The 13,676-nt window shown below is 59.1% G+C and overlaps 1 protein-coding gene across 1 annotated transcript; it reads left to right on the top strand.

Moving 5' to 3' along the window:
- Positions 1–396: 396 nt before the first annotated feature.
- CACNG7 (calcium voltage-gated channel auxiliary subunit gamma 7) lies at positions 397–11,088 on the top strand. The gene is made up of 7 exons (XM_034072397.1): positions 397–437; positions 1,298–1,301; positions 1,737–1,939; positions 3,466–3,552; positions 4,767–4,907; positions 7,186–7,331; positions 10,849–11,088. Exons 3-7 carry the CDS (start codon positions 1,744–1,746, stop codon positions 11,086–11,088), a joined length of 810 nt encoding a protein of 269 aa, XP_033928288.1. The 5' UTR covers positions 397–437; positions 1,298–1,301; positions 1,737–1,743.
- Positions 11,089–13,676: the final 2,588 nt, after the last annotated feature.

Raw genomic sequence — 13,676 nt, 5'->3', positions numbered from 1 at the left:
TCCCTCCCCTCCCCCCCCGTCCATCGATCCCCCCCCCCGTGTCCGTCTGTCCCCTCCCCCCCCCGTGTCCGTCTGTCCCCCCCTCCCCCCGTGTCCTCCTGTCCCCCCCCCCCCCCCCCGTGTCCGTCTGTCCCCTCCCCCCCCCCGTGTCCGTCTGTCCCCTCCCCCCCCCCGTGTCCGTCTGTCCCCTCCCCCCCCCGTGTCCGTCTGTCCCCCCCTCCCCCCGTGTCCTCCTGTCCCCCCCTCCCCCCCCCCCGTGTCCGTCTGTCCCCTCCCCCCCCCCGTGTCCGTCTGTCCCCTCCCCCCCCCCCGTGTCCGTCTGTCCCCTCCCCCCCCCCGTGTCCGTCTGTCCCCTCCCCCCCCCGTGTCCGTCCCCTCTGCCCTTCCCATGGCTCCCGGGGCCTCGGGGACACGGCAGCCGGTGACGGCGTGAGCGGGTGAGGGCACGTGAGTGGGGGTCACGTGTGTGCGGGGTCATGTGTGTGCGGGGTCATATCTGTATGGGGTCACATGTGTGCGGGTCGTGTGTGGGGTCACGTGTGTGCGGGATCATGTGTGTGCGGGTCATATGTGTGTGGGGTCATGTGTGTGCGGGGTCATGTGTGTGCAGGTCATGTGTGTATGGGGTCACGTGTGTGAGAGGTCATGTCTGTATGGGGTCATGTGTGTGCAGGTCACGTGTGTACAGGGTCATGTGTTTGTGGGGTCATGTGTGTGCGGGGTCATGTGTGTGCGGGGTCATACTCATGCATGGTCATGTATGTATGGGGTCACACGTGTATGGGGTCACACGTGTATGGGGTCACATGTGTATGGGGTCACACGTGTATGGGGTCACATGTGTGTGGGTTCACACGTGTATGGGGTCACACGTGTATGGGGTCACACGTGCATGGGGTCACATGTGTATGGGGTCACGTGTGCATGGTCACACATGTACAGGGTCATGTGTGTCCCACATGTGATGTCCCAGGGGGCTCCTGCACACACGTGTTCTTTGGGGGGGGCTCCCATAGGGACCCCGTCCCCTTCAACCCCTATGACCCCCGTAAGCCCCTTGACCCCCCATGGCCCCCCCTTTCCCCCATCCCCCCCATAGTCCCCATGACCTCCCTTGACCCCCTTGACCCCTCCTGACCCCCATAGGCCCCATAGCCCCTAGTAGCCTCTCTACCCCTATACCCTTCATTCCCCCTATACCCCCTACACCCCCTATACCCCCTATATCCCCTATACCCTCTATACCCCCTATACACCCCATACCCCCTATACCCCCTTCACACTATACCCCCTATAGGCAGGTGCAGGATGAGCTCGTGCAGCAGCCGGGCGCTGACGCTGCTGAGCAGTGTGTTCGGGGCCTGTGGGCGGTCCCTATACCCCCCATACCCCCTATACCCCCTATACCCCCCATACCCCCTATACCCCCCATACCCCCCATACCCCCTATACCCCCTATACCCCCTATATCCCCCATACCCCCTATACCCCCATACCCCCTATACCCCCCATACCCCCTATACCTCCTTCACCCCCTATATCCCCCATAGGCAGGTGCAGGATGAGCTCGTGCAGCAGCCGGGCGCTGACGCTGCTGAGCAGTGTGTTCGGGGCCTGTGGGCTGCTCCCTATACCCCCCATACCCCCTATACCCCCCATAACCCCTATACCCCCTATACCCCCTATACTCTCTATAACCCCTATACCCCTATATCCCCTATATCCCCTATACAGAGGTGCAGGATGAGCTCGTGCAGCAGCCGGGCGCTGACGCTGCTGAGCAGTGTGTTCGGGGCCTGTGGGCTGCTGCTGGTTGGCATCGCGGTCAGCACCGACCATTGGCTGTACATGGAGGAGGGGGTGGTCCTGCCCCAGAACCAGAGCACTGAGGTGCGCATGGCTCTGCACGCAGGGCTCTGGAGGGTCTGCTTCTTTGCAGGTAATGGGGTGATGGGGGCAAGGGGGTGATGGGGGTAATGGGGGTAATGGGGGTAATGGGGGTAATGGGGGTAATGGGGTAATGGGGTGATGGGGGTAATGGGGGTAATGGGGTAATGGGGTGATGGGGGTAATGGGGGTAATGGGGTAATGGGGTAATGGGGGTGATGGGGTAATGGGGGTAATGGGGTAATGGGGGTGATGGGGTAATGGGGGGTAATGGGGTAATGGGGGTAATGGGGGTAATGGGGTAATGGGGTGATGGGGGTAATGGGGTAATGGGGTAATGGGGGTAATGGGGTAATGGGGGTAATGGGGGTGATGGGGGTAATGGGGGTGATGGGGATAATGGGGGTAATGGGGTAATGGGGGTAATGGGGGTGATGGGGTAATGGGGGTGATGGGGTAATGGGGTAATGGGGGTGATGGGGTAATGGGGTAATGGGGACAATGGGGGTAATGGGGTAATGGGGTAATGGGGTAATGGGGGTAATGGGGTAATGGGGGTGATGGGGGTAATGGGGTAATGGGGGTGATGGGGTAATGGGGGTGATGGGGGTAATGAGGGTAATGGGGTAATGGGGGTGATGGGGGTGATGGGGGTAATGGGGGTAATGGGGGTAATGGGGGTAATGGGGGTAATGGGGGTGATGGGGGGAATGGGGGGAATGGGGGTGATGGGGTGATGGGGGTGATGGGGTAATGGGGGTGATGGGGGTGATGGGGGTAATGGGGGTAATGGGGTAATGGGGGTAATGGGGGTGATGGGGTAATGGGGGTAATGGGGGTGATGGGGTAATGGGGGTAATGGGGGTGATGGGGTAATGGGGGTAATGGGGTGATGGGGGTGATGGGGGTAATGGGGGTGATGGGGTAATGGGGGTAATGGGGTGATGGGGGTAATGGGGGTGATGGGGTAATGGGGGTAATGGGGGTAATGGGGTAATGGGGGTAATGGGGGTGATGGGGGTAATGGGGTAATGGGGTAATGGGGGTAATGGGGTAATGGGGGTAATGGGGGTGATGGGGGTAATGGGGTAATGGGGGTAATGGGGGTGATGGGGGTAATGGGGGTAATGGGGGTAATGGGGTAATGGGGGTAATGGGGTAATGGGGTAATGGGGTAATGGGGGTGATGGGGGTAATGGGGGTAATGGGGTAATGGGGGTAATGGGGTAATGGGGACAATGGGGTAATGGGGTGATGGGGGTGATGGGGTATTGGGGGTCACGGGGGTGATGGGGGTAATGAGGTAATGGGGGTAATGGGGACAATGGGGAGAATGGGAGTAATGGGGTGATGGGGGTAATGGGGGCAATGGGGGTGATGGGGATAATGGGGTAATGGGTGCTATAGGGGTCAATGGGTGCTATGGGTGTTTTGAGGTACCCTGTGGATGCTATGGGGGTCAATGGTTGCTATGGGGCTCTATGGGTGCTATGAGAGTCAATGAGTGCTATGGGGCACCCTATGGGTTCTATGGGGCTCTATGGGTGCTATGGGGTACCCCATGGGTGCTGTCCATAGGCCGGGAGAAGGGTCGCTGTGTCGCCTCCGAGTATTTCCTGGAGCCCGAAATCAACCTCGTGACGGAGAACACGGAAAACATCCTCAGTGCGTGAGGCCATAGGGGCTATAGGGGCTATGGGGGGTATGGGGGCTTTAGGGGCTCTAGGGGCTCTAGGGGCTATGGGGGCTATGGGGTCTATGGGGGCTATGGGGTCTATGGGGGCTATGGGGTCTATGGGGGCTATGGGGGCTATAGGGGCTATAGGGGCTATAGGGGCTATGGGGGCTATGGGGGCTATGGGGGCTATAGGGGCTATAGGGGCTATAGGGGCTATGGGGGCTATGGGGGCTATGGGGGCTATGGGGACTATAGGGGCTATAGGGGCTATGGGGGCTATGGGGGGCTATAGGGGCCATAGGGGGCTATAGGAGTTCATGGGTGCCTATAGGTGGCTCTGTAGGAGGCCAGGGAGGGTTATGGGTGCCTATAGAAGTTCTGTGGGGCTCTGTGGGGGTCAATAGGCCTCTCTATGGTTCTATAAGGTCTCTACAGGGGGCTCTGGGGTGACTTTAGGGTTCTATAGAGGCTCTATAGTGTTCCATAATGTTGAATAGGGGCTCCATAGGGGTCCATAGGAGTTCTATAGGGGCTCCATAGGGCTCCATAGGGGTTTTATAGGGCTCCATAAGGGCTCTATAGGGGCTCCATAAGATTCCATGGGGCTCCATAGGTTTCTATAGGGGTTCTATAGGGGCTCCATAGGGGCTCCATAGGTTTCTATAGGGGCTCCATAGGGTTCTATAGGAGCTCCATAGGGTTCTATAGGGGTTCTATAGGGGCTCCTTAGGGCTCCATAGTTTTCTATAGGGGCTCCATAGGGTTCCATTGGGGTCCATGGGTTTCTACAGGGGATCCATAGGTTTCTATAGGGGCTCCATAGGGCTCCATAGGGTTCTATAGGGGCTCATAGGGTTCCATAGGGCTCTATAGGCATTCTATAGGGGCTCCATAGGGCTCCATAGGGTTCTATAGGGGCTCCATAGGGCTCCATAAGGGCTCTATAACGGCTCCATAGGGTTCTATAGGGGTTCTATAGGGGCTCCATAGGGCTCCATAGGGTTCTATAGGGGCTCCATAGGGCTCCATAAGGGCTCTATAACGGCTCCATAGGGTTCTGTAGGGGTTCTATAGGGGCTCCATAGGGTTCCATAGGGGTCCATAGGTTTCTATAGGGGCTCCATAGGGCTCCATAGGTTTCTATAGGGGCTCCATGGGGCTCCCCGTGCTGGTTGGGGCTGTACCACTCCTGCCCCCCCAGAGACCGTGCGCTCGGCCACCCCGTTCCCCATGGTCAGCCTCTTCCTCGTCTTCACGGCCTTCGTCATCAGCAACGTGGGTCACATCCGGCCCCAGCGCACCCTGCTGGCCTTCGTCTCGGGCATCTTCTTCATCCTCTCGGGTGAGAGCCCAACCCCCCCCCAGCCCCGATGGAATGGTCCAGACCTGAAGTATCCCATAGACCCCATTCCTGCCCCATAAGTGCCCCATAAGTGCCCAATCCCTGCCCCATAACAGTCCCATTCTTACCCCATAAGTACCCTATAGCCCCCGTAAGTGTCCCATGGTCCCCATCCCTTCTCCATAACAGCCTCATCCTTGCCCCATAAGTGCCCCACCCCTGCCCCATAGCCCCCATCCCTGCCCCATAAGTGTCCTATAAATGCCCCATAACAGCCCCATAAGTCCCCCATACCAGCCCCATCCTTGCCCTGTAAGTGCCCCAACCCTGCCCCGTAGACCACATCCCTGCCCCATAAGTGTCCCATAAATGCCCCATAACAGCCCCATCCTTGCCCCATAAGTCCCCCATAGCAGCCCCATCCCTGCCCCATCCCTGCTCCATAGCCACCATCCCTGACCCATAAGTGCCCCATAAATACCCAATAACAGCCCCATCCCTGCCCCACAGCCCCCATCTGTGCCCCACAGCCCCCATCCCTGCCCCATAAGTGCCCCATAAGTCCCCCACAGCAGCCCCATCCCTGCCCCACATCCCCCCATGTCAGCCCCACAGCAGCCCCACAGCAGCCCCACATCCCCCCACATCCCCCCATCCCTGCCCCATTGCTGCCCCATCCCTGCCCCACGGCAGCCCCACGGCAGCCCCACATCAGCCCCACATCAGCCCCACATCAGCCCCACATCCCCCCACATCAGCCCCACACCAGCCCCACATCAGCCCCACACCAGCCCCACATCAGCCCCACATCAGCCCCACATCAGCCCCACATCCCCCCACAGCAGCCCCACAGCAGCCCCACATCCCCCCACATCAGCCCCACAGCAGCCCCACATCAGCCCCACATCAGCCCCACATCAGCCCCACCTCCCCCCACATCAGCCCCACATCAGCCCCACAGCAGCCCCATAGCCCCACATCAGCCCCACAGCAGCCCCACATCCCCCCACATCAGCCCCACATCAGCCCCACATCAGCCCCACAGCAGCCCCACATCAGCCCCACATCCCCCCACAGCAGCCCCACATCAGCCCCACATCAGCCCCACATCCCCCCACATCAGCCCCACCTCCCCCCACATCAGCCCCACCTCCCCCCACATCAGCCCCACATCCCCCCACATCAGCCCCACATCAGCCCCACATCAGCCCCACATCCCCCCACGTCAGCCCCACATCAGCCCCACATCAGCCCCACATCAGCCCCACATCAGCCCCACATCCCCCCACATCAGCCCCACAGCAGCCCCACATCCCCCCACAGCAGCCCCACAGCAGCCCCACAGCAGCCCCACATCAGCCCCACAGCAGCCCCACATCAGCCCCACAGCAGCCCCACAGCAGCCCCACATCAGCCCCACATCCCCCCACATCAGCCCCACAGCAGCCCCACATCCCCCCACAGCAGCCCCACAGCAGCCCCATCCCTGCCCCACATCAGCCCCACATCAGCCCCACAGCAGCCCCACATCAGCCCCACATCCCCCCACATCAGCCCCACGTCAGCCCCACGTCAGCCCCACAGCTGCCCCACATCAGCCCCACATCAGCCCCACATCAGCCCCACAGCAGCCCCACATCAGCCCCACATCCCCCCACATCAGCCCCACAGCAGCCCCACAGCAGCCCCACATCAGCCCCACATCCCCCCAGAGCAGCCCCATCCCTGCCCCACAGCAGCCCCACATCAGCCCCACATCCCCCCAGAGCAGCCCCATCCCTGCCCCACAGCAGCCCCACAGCAGCCCCACGTCAGCCCCACATCAGCCCCACAGCAGCCCCACAGCAGCCCCACATCCCCCCATCCCTGCCCCACGTCAGCCCCACATCAGCCCCATCCCAGCCCCACATCAGCCCCACATCAGCCCCACATCAGCCCCACAGCAGCCCCACATCAGCCCCACATCAGCCCCACATCAGCCCCACATCCCCCCACATCAGCCCCACATCAGCCCCACATCAGCCCCACATCCCCCCACATCAGCCCCACCTCAGCCCCACATCAGCCCCACATCAGCCCCACATCAGCCCCACAGCAGCCCCACATCAGCCCCACATCAGCCCCACATCCCCCCACATCAGCCCCACAGCAGCCCCACATCAGCCCCACAGCAGCCCCACATCAGCCCCACATCAGCCCCACATCCCCCCACATCAGCCCCACATCAGCCCCACATCAGCCCCACATCAGCCCCACCTCCCCCCACCTCCCCCGGCAGGTCTGTCTCTGGTCGTGGGTCTGGTTCTCTACATCTCGAGCATCAACGATGAGGTCATGAACAGACCTGGGGGCTCTGAGCTCTTCTTCCGCTATCGCTATGGATGGTCCTTTGCCTTCGCTGCCTCCTCCTTCCTGCTCAAGGAGGTCAGCGCCAGGGGTCACGTGAGCCGGTCACGTGACCGTCATGTGGTCATCGCGTGGCGGTCACATGTTCATTATCACATGTCCATCATGTGGTCATCACGTGTCCATCATGTGGTCATCGCATGTCCATCATGTGTCCATCATGTGGTCACATTGTGGCGATCACATGTTCGTCATCACGTGTCCATCACGTGGTCATCACGTGGGGATGGGGTCAATAGATCATGTGGTCATCATATGTCCATCACATGTCCATCATGTGGTAATCACATGGCGATCACATGTTCATCATCACATGTCCATCACGTGGTCATCACGGGGGGTATGGGGTCAATCGAACATGTGGTCATCACGCGTCCATCACATGGTCAGTGCCTGACATCACGTGGGTGGTCACATGACCATCACATGGGCATGGCGTGTCGGTCACATGCATGTCATCACGTGGGGATGGGGTCAATCGAACATGTGGTCATCACGTGTCCATCACACGTCCATAACGTGGTCATCACGTGGTCAGTGTCCAACATCACATGGGGCAGTCACGTGACCGTCACGTAGGCATGGCACGTCCGTCACATGTACGTCATCACGTGTCCGTCACGTGGTCATCACGTGGGGATGGGGTCAATCGATCACGTGGTCATCGCATGTCCATCATGTGGTCATTGTGTGTCAATCACATATTCATCATCACGTGTCCATCACGTGTCGATCATGTGGTCAATGGTGTGGCAATCACATGTTCATCATCACATGTCCGTCACATGGTCATCATGTGGGGATGGGGTCAATCACATGGTCATTGTGTGTCAGTCATGTGGTGATTGTGAGCACAGGGTGCTGGTGTGATGTCCCTGTACCCATAGGATTACATTGTGGTCCCATCCTGCTCCCATAGGATTGCATTGGGGTCCCATAGGATTACATTGGGGTCCCATCCTGCTCACGGTGCTGTGTCCCATCCATAGGGTGCTGGTGTGATGTCCCTGTACCCATAGGGTTACATTGAGGTCCCACCCTGCTCTCGGTGCTGTGTCCCATCCATAGGGTGCTGGTGTGATGTCCCTGTACCCATAGGGTTACATTGGGCTCCCATAGGATTTCATTGTGGTCCCATCCTGCTCACGGTGCTGTGTCCCCCATAGGATTGCATTGTGGTCCCATCCTGCTCACGGTGCTGTGTCCCCCCCCAGGGTGCTGGTGTGATGTCCCTGCTCCCATAGGGTTACATTGAGGTCCCATCCTGCTCTCGGTGCTGTGTCCCCCATAGGGTTACATTGAGGTCCCATCCTGCTCCCATAGGGTTACATTGAGGTCCCATCCTGCTCTCGGTGCTGTGTACCCCCATAGGGTTACATTGAGGTCCCATCCTGCTCTCGGTGCTGTGTCCCCCATAGAATTGCATTGGGGTCCCATCCTGCTCCCATAGGGTTACATTGAGGTCCCATCCTGCTCTCGGTGCTGTGTACCCCCATAGGGTTACATTGAGGTCCCATCCTGCTCTCGGTGCTGTGTCCCCCATAGGGTTACATTGAGGTCCCATCCTGCTCTCGGTGCTGTGTACCCCCATAGGGTTACATTGAGGTCCCATCCTGCTCACGGTGCTGTGTCCCCCCCCCAGGGTGCTGGTGTGATGTCCCTGTACCCATAGGGTTACATTGTGGTCCCATAGGGTTACATTGAGGTCCCATCCTGCTCTCGGTGCTGTGTCCCCCCCATAGGGTTACATTGAGGTCCCATAGGATTACATTGGGGTCCCATCCTGCTCCCATAGGGTTACATTGAGGTCCCATCCTGCTCTCGGTGCTGTGTCCCCCCCCATAGGGTTACATTGGGCTCCCATAGGGTTACATTGGGGTCCCATTCTGCTCTCGGTGCTGTGTCCCCCCCCATAGGGTTACATTGAGGTCCCATCCTGCTCTCGGTGCTGTGTCCCCCATAGGGTTACATTGGGCTCCCATAGGGTTACATTGGGCTCCCATAGGGTTACATTGGGGTCCCATCCTGCTCTCGGTGCTGTGTCCCCCATAGGGTTACATTGAGGTCCCATCCTGCTCTCGGTGCTGTGTCCCCCACAGGGTTACATTGGGCTCCCATAGGGTTACATTGGGCTCCCATAGGGTTACATTGGGGTCCCATCCTGCTCTCGGTGCTGTGTCCCCCATAGGGTTACATTGGGCTCCCATAGGGTTACATTGGGGTCCCATCCTGCTCTCGGTGCTGTGTCCCCCATAGGGTTACATTGGGGTCCCATCCTGCTCTCGGTGCTTTGTCCCCCCCCAGGGTGCTGGTGTGATGTCCCTGTACCCATAGGGTTACATTGGGCTCCCATAGGGTTACATTGAGTTCCCATCCTGCTCTCGGTGCTGTGTCACCCCCCATAGGGTTACATTGGGCTCCCACAGGGTTACATTGAGGTCCCATCCTGCTCTCGGTGCTGTGTCCCCCCCATAGGGTTACATTGGGGTCCCATCCTGCTCTCGGTGCTGTGTCCCCCCCATAGGGTGCTGGTGTGATGTCCCTGTACCCATAGGGTTACATTGGGGTCCCATCCTGCTCTCGGTGCTGTGTCCCCCCCCATAGGGTTACATTGGGCTCCCATAGGGTTACATTGGGGTCCCATCCTGCTCTCGGTGCTGTGTCCCCCCCCCATAGGGTTACATTGGGCTCCCATAGGGTTACATTGAGGTCCCATCCTGCTCTCGGTGCTGTGTCCCCCCCCCCAGGTTGCTGGTGTGATGTCCCTGTACCCATAGGGTTACATTGGGGTCCCATCCTGCTCTCGGTGCTGTGTCCCCCCCCCCAGGGTGCTGGTGTGATGTCCCTGTACCCATAGGTTTACATTGGGGTCCCATCCTGCTCTCGGTGCTGTGTCCCCCCCCATAGGGTGCTGGTGTGATGTCCCTGTACCCATAGGGTTACATTGGGCTCCCATAGGGTTACATTGAGGTCCCATCCTGCTCTCGGTGCTGTGTCCCCCATAGGGTTACATTGGGCTCCCATAGTGTTACATTGGGCTCCCATAGGGTTACATTGAGGTCCCATCCTGCTCTCGGTGCTGTGTCCCCCCCCATAGGGTTACATTGGGCTCCCATAGGGTTACATTGGGGTCCCATCCTGCTCTCGGTGCTGTGTCCCCCCCCCAGGGTGCTGGTGTGATGTCCCTGTACCCATAGGGTTACATTGGGCTCCCATAGGGTTACATTGGGCTCCCATAGGGTTACATTGGGGTCCCATCCTGCTCTCGGTGCTGTGTCCCCCATAGGATAGCATTGGGCTCCCATAGGGTTACATTGGGCTCCCATAGGGTTACATTGGGGTCCCATCCTGCTCTCGGTGCTGTGTCCCCCATAGGGTTACATTGGGCTCCCATAGGGTTACATTGGGGTCCCATCCTGCTCTCGGTGCTGTGTCCCCCATAGGGTTACATTGGGCTCCCATAGGGTTACATTGGGCTCCCATAGGGTTACATTGGGGTCCCATCCTGCTCTCGGTGCTGTGTCCCCCCCCATAGGGTGCTGGTGTGATGTCCCTGTACCTGTTCACCAAGCGCTACGCGGAGGAGGAGCCGTTCCGGGCCCCGCCCCCTTTGCTCCGCCCCCGGCTCAGCGCATGCTCAGGACTGTCGGGGCAGTTCCTGCAGCCCCGCTCCTGGCCCCGCCCCCGCAGCACGTCAGACGCGTCCTCTGACGTGTCCATCCGGATGACGCAGAGCTTCCCCCCGCCCCCCCCCCGCCATCAAGTACCCGGCTAGGGGACGGCTCAGCACCTCCCCCTGCTGACCGAACACCGGATAACAGCCGTGGGATAACGGGATAACAATGGGATAACACCGGGATAATAACGGGATAACAGTGGGATAACAATGGGATAACAAGGGGATAGCAAGGGGATAATAACAGGATAACAATGGGATAACAACAATGGGATAGCGATGGGATAATAATGGGATAACAACAATGGGATAACGGGATAACAATGGGATAACAATGGGATTGCAATAGGATAACAGTGGGATAACAACGGGATAACAGTGTGATAACACCGGGATAACAGTGGGATAATAAAGGGATAACAATGGGATAATAACGGGATAACAGTGGGATAGCGATGGGATAATAATGGGATAACAGTGGGATAGCAATGGGATAACGGGATAACAGTGGGATAACAACAATGGGATAACAGTGGGATAACAACAACGGGAGAACAGTGGGATAACGGGATAACAATGGGATAACGGTGGGATAACAATGGAATATCAGTGGGATAACAACAATGGGATAACGGGATAACAACAACGGAATAACGGGATAACAATGGGATAACAATGGGATATCAATGGGATAGCAACAATGGGATAACAGGATTACAACAACGGGATAACAACAATGGGATAACAACAGGATTACGATGGGGTAACAACGGGATAACAACAATGGGATAATGGGATAACAGTGATGGGATTATGGGATAACAACAGGATAACGATGGGATGATGGGATAACAACAATAGGATAATGGGATAACAATGGGATAAAAACAACGGGATAACAACAACAGGATAACAATGGGATAACATTAGGGTTAGGGATATAACGGATATGGGAACAGGGATAATGGGATATGGGAATGATGGACTAGGGGATAGGGGACAATGGAATAATGGGATGATGGGATACAGGAATAGGGATAATGGGATATGGGATATGGAAATGATGGAATATAGCATATGGGGATAATGGGATATGGGATAACAGGATAGGGGAATAGGGATAATGGGATAATGGGGTATGGGATATGGGATACAGGAATAGGGATAATGGGATATGGGATAACATGATAGGGGAATAGGGATAATGGGATAATGGGGTATGGGATATGGGATACAGGAATAGGGATAATGGGGTATGGGATATGGGATACAGGAATAGGGATAATGGGAATAAGAATGGGATATGGGGATGATGGGATATGGGGTCAATGAGTCCAGGGGATGATGGGATGTGGGGGCAAGGGGGACATGGATGCTATGGGGATGGATGCTGGGGGCAATGGGGGCAATGGGGCAATGGGGTCAATGGGGGCATCAATGGGGGCCATGGGTCCCATCAACGCTGGCCACCTTTACTGTGTCCCCATTGACCCCAATGGGGGTGATGGGGGGGTTCCCAAAGCAATGGGGGGGTCCCAATACAATGGGAGGGTCCAAAGCAATGGGGGAGGTACCAAAGCAATGGGGGGGGTCCCAAAGCAATGGGGTGTCCAAAGCAATGGGGGGGTCCCAAAGCAATGGGCCCCCCCCACCTGTGGCAATAAACAGCTTCCATATGTAGCTTCCCCCCCCCAACCACAATAGAGGGGGGGGGAAATGGGGGGGGAATGGGCTGAACACCCCCAAAATGGGGGTCAATGGGGGGGGGGATGGGATGGGAGGGGCATTGACCCCCATTATGGGGGGGTTCGCCCCCCCCCGCTGTGTGATATGTAAATAGGGATCGATAAGACCTCAATAAAAGATTTCAAACGATGCCCCCCCTTTTGTGTGTGTGTGTGACCCCCCCCCGAACACACAAGTACCCCCAGAGCCTATTGGGGGGGCAATGGGGGGGTAATTGAGGGGGCAGTAAGGGCCTATAGGGGGGTATTTGGGGGCTGGGGGGGCAATAAAGGGCTATGGGGGGTATTTAGGGGCTATGGGGCCGGAGGGCCAGGAGGGGGTACTGGTGCTGCGCCTGTTCAGCGCACGCCTGGCTTCGCAACGCTGCCCCCCGCCCGCCCCTCACTCTCTGCCCCCGGCCCCCAGGGCCGTTGCTGTGGGCAACAAGGCCCCCCCCCAGCCCCGGCCGCCCGGGCCCGGGCGCCCTGCCAACCCGCCCGAACGCCATTTCCCCGCGCCCGGTGCCGGAGGGCCAGGAGGGGGTACTGGTGCTGCGCCTGTTCAGCGCACGCCTGGCTTCGCAACGCTGCCCCCCGCCCGCCCCTCACTCTCTGCCCCCGGCCCCCAGAGCCGTTGCCGTGGGCAACAAGGCCCCCCCCCGGCCCCGGCCGCCCGGGCCCGGGCGCCCTGCCAACCCGCCCGAATGCCGGGCCCCCGGGGCCGGAGGGCCAGGAGGGGGTACTGGTGCTGCGCCTGTTCAGCGCACGCCTGGCTTCGCAACGCTGCCCCCCGCCCGCCCCCTCACTCTCTGCCCCCGGCCCCCAGGGCCGTTGCCGTGGGCAACAAGGCACCCCCCCGGCCCCGGCCGCCCGGGCCCGGGCGCCCTGCCAACCCGCCCGAACGCCGGGCCCCCGCGCCCGGTGCCGGAGGGCCAGGAGGGGGTACTGGTGCTGCGCCTGTTC

Source organism: Melopsittacus undulatus, chromosome 27, assembly GCF_012275295.1.
Source record: "Melopsittacus undulatus isolate bMelUnd1 chromosome 27, bMelUnd1.mat.Z, whole genome shotgun sequence".
NCBI lineage: Eukaryota > Metazoa > Chordata > Aves > Psittaciformes > Psittaculidae > Melopsittacus > Melopsittacus undulatus.
The sequence above is the reverse complement of the archived record's forward strand: the minus strand, read 5'-3'. Positions and strand labels throughout refer to the sequence as shown.